This window comes from Carlito syrichta, unplaced genomic scaffold, assembly GCF_000164805.1.
Source record: "Carlito syrichta isolate Samal-C Ts95f unplaced genomic scaffold, Tarsius_syrichta-2.0.1 Scaffold313872, whole genome shotgun sequence".
Taxonomy (NCBI): Eukaryota; Metazoa; Chordata; class Mammalia; order Primates; family Tarsiidae; genus Carlito; species Carlito syrichta.
Genome location: NW_007257968.1, coordinates 1,140,893 through 1,143,119, shown reverse-complemented (window position 1 = coordinate 1,143,119; position 2,227 = coordinate 1,140,893). Strand labels below are relative to the sequence as shown.

General features: G+C 55.5%; 1 protein-coding gene across 1 annotated transcript in view; it reads right to left on the bottom strand.

Moving 5' to 3' along the window:
- Window positions 1-460: 460 nt before the first annotated feature.
- Window positions 461-2,227, bottom strand: part of MESP2 (mesoderm posterior bHLH transcription factor 2) — a 5,815-nt gene continuing 4,048 nt past the window's right edge. Inside the window, exons 2-3 of the mRNA XM_008070633.1 lie at window positions 1,945-2,226; window positions 461-730 (exon numbers count right to left, since the gene is read on the bottom strand). Of these exons, the coding sequence (XP_008068824.1) occupies window positions 461-730; window positions 1,945-2,226 (552 nt within the window). The remainder of the gene's footprint in view (window positions 731-1,944; window position 2,227) is intronic.

Here is a 2,227-nt window from a genome sequence, read left to right as displayed (position 1 = left end):
CCAGGCAGCAGGACTAGTGGATCAGGTAAGAAAAACTCAGGTTGATAGAAAAACAGACCAAACCAAATTTTTGTTGTTGTTGTTTTTTCTTAAAGTACAAAAAGTCTTAAGCATACAGGCTTCTGGCTAACAGTCACCAAAAAGCAGAGCCCTCCATACCTGCTCCCCACCAGTCCCAACCTTGGGGTCCAGCAGCCCCCTTCCTAGAGCAGCTCAGACTCTGCTCTGCAGAGCGCTGGGCATTCTGGGAGCATCTAGAAATGGATGGCACAGCTCCAGCCCCACTCCAGCTAGGGAGGATACCCAAGATCTATTTTGAACGCTGCTTCCATGAAAGACATCCCTTGGGAAAAGGGATCCTTGGCTAAAGGAACACTCAAGAAACTACCGAAGCAGAAAATGAGGAAGTGCCCACACTACAGGCCTGGTTCCTGGCTCAAAAGGGGGCAGGCAAGGCCATTTAGTAGAAGATATCCAGGGGAGCCCCCTCCAAGTCTTCTTGCCAAAGTTCAGGACAGCCACTGAGCCGCAGGCCTGAGCTCTGGGGAGGGCTGGCTTCTCTGAGCTGGAAGGCAGGGCGGGGTCCCTGGTCCTCCGAGCTGGACAGCACCTCTGCACTGTGGCTCCAGCATTCCCACTGGGCCTGAGGCTGGAGTCTCTGGCATGATGGACGGGGCAGTAGAGATGGGGTTCCCAGAGACAGGCAGGACTCCGGAGACACAGAGACACCCTGCAAGAGAAGAGGGCAGCTACTTCGTGGGCCACTACCTGATGTCCAAAGATCTTGGACATCCCTGGGCTGCTCCCCAGGGTGTGGCTGGCAGTGTCTGGACAGCTCTAGTGCTGTGGAAGCAGCAAAGCCAAGTCGCTAAGAGCCAAGGCTCTTGAGACACAACGCCAAGGCTCAAATTCCAGCTCTGCTACTCACCTGAAAACTCAGGTTACCTCTTTTAGTCTCAGTTTTCTCATCTGCAAAATGGGGATGATGGTAACACCCTAGGGTTGTTGGGTTGTTGGGAGGGCCGTTGGGAGGGTTGAATACATTAAGATATGCAAGGTGCCAGGAATGGTGTTGGGCACATGGAAAGTGTTTGAAATATGTTCTGGCTGAACAAATCCAAGGCTGGGGATGTGGAATCCGAGTGGCCAGCCCAGTCTCAACCCTGGGAGGAGAGTCAATGGTCAAGGCCAAAATTTTTTTTTTTTTTTCCAGTGCAAGTCTTACTCTGTCACCCGTTGCTGAAGTACAGTGGCACACTCACAGCTACCTCAGCCTCAACCTGCTGGGTTCAGGTGATCCTTCCACCTCAGCCTTCCAAGAAGCTGGAACCACCGTCAGGTGCCACCATGCCTGGATAATTTTTTGATTTATTGTAGAGACAAGGTCTCACCAAGTTGCCCAGGTTGGTCTCAAACCCCTAGGCTCAGGCAGTCCTCTTGCCTCTGCCTCCCAAAATACCGGAATTACAGACGTAAGCCACCATGCCTGCCCAGGATCTTTCAAGACAATCTTTTATGGAACATAAGTCATTCACGGGCCTCACAAACCAGTGAAGCCTGAAGGACACATGAAGTCACCAGCTCCAAGCCCATCTGCTCACCCCCAGGGCTTCCTCTCCCCACTGCACCCTTCAGGCAGCACTCGGAGCCATTTTCCTGACAGAACCTCCCATCCTGCTGCCTTCCACCCTCTGAGAAAGTCCAGGGGCTACCCCCTCGTTCCCAAGGCTATGAAGCCTACTGGGTGGCAGTGGTCCTGATTGTGATGGTGGCTCTAGCTCTCCAGGGCCCCACTTCTCTCAAGGAGGTCGGAATTCCTTCCATTCCCAAATCCATCAGATAACCGGGAACCGAAAAAGTATGGGATTCTCTGCAGACCAGAGGCTCATTTCCAACAGAAGCCCAGAGACCACACGGAGGGAAGCACGAGGCCTCCACGCGTACCTGGTACACTGCAGCCAGCTCCAGGGACGCAGGGGGCGTCGTCCGGGGCACTGCGGGGTTCTGGGGCTCTGGGGATGCCTGCGGCCCAGGGCAGGCCTGGAGTGACGTCCACAGAGAAGCGTCGCGGGTTCTCCCTTGAAGTGAATGCGGGGGCGACTGCATCTTAGGGCAGTAAGGGGGGGTAACCCAGGGATCTGTGTCGGGAACCACGCTCCCCAGGAGCTCAGGCGCGGCTCCCGGGCCAGGGCAGGCGGGCGGGGCGCCCCAGGACGCCCCGGCACCC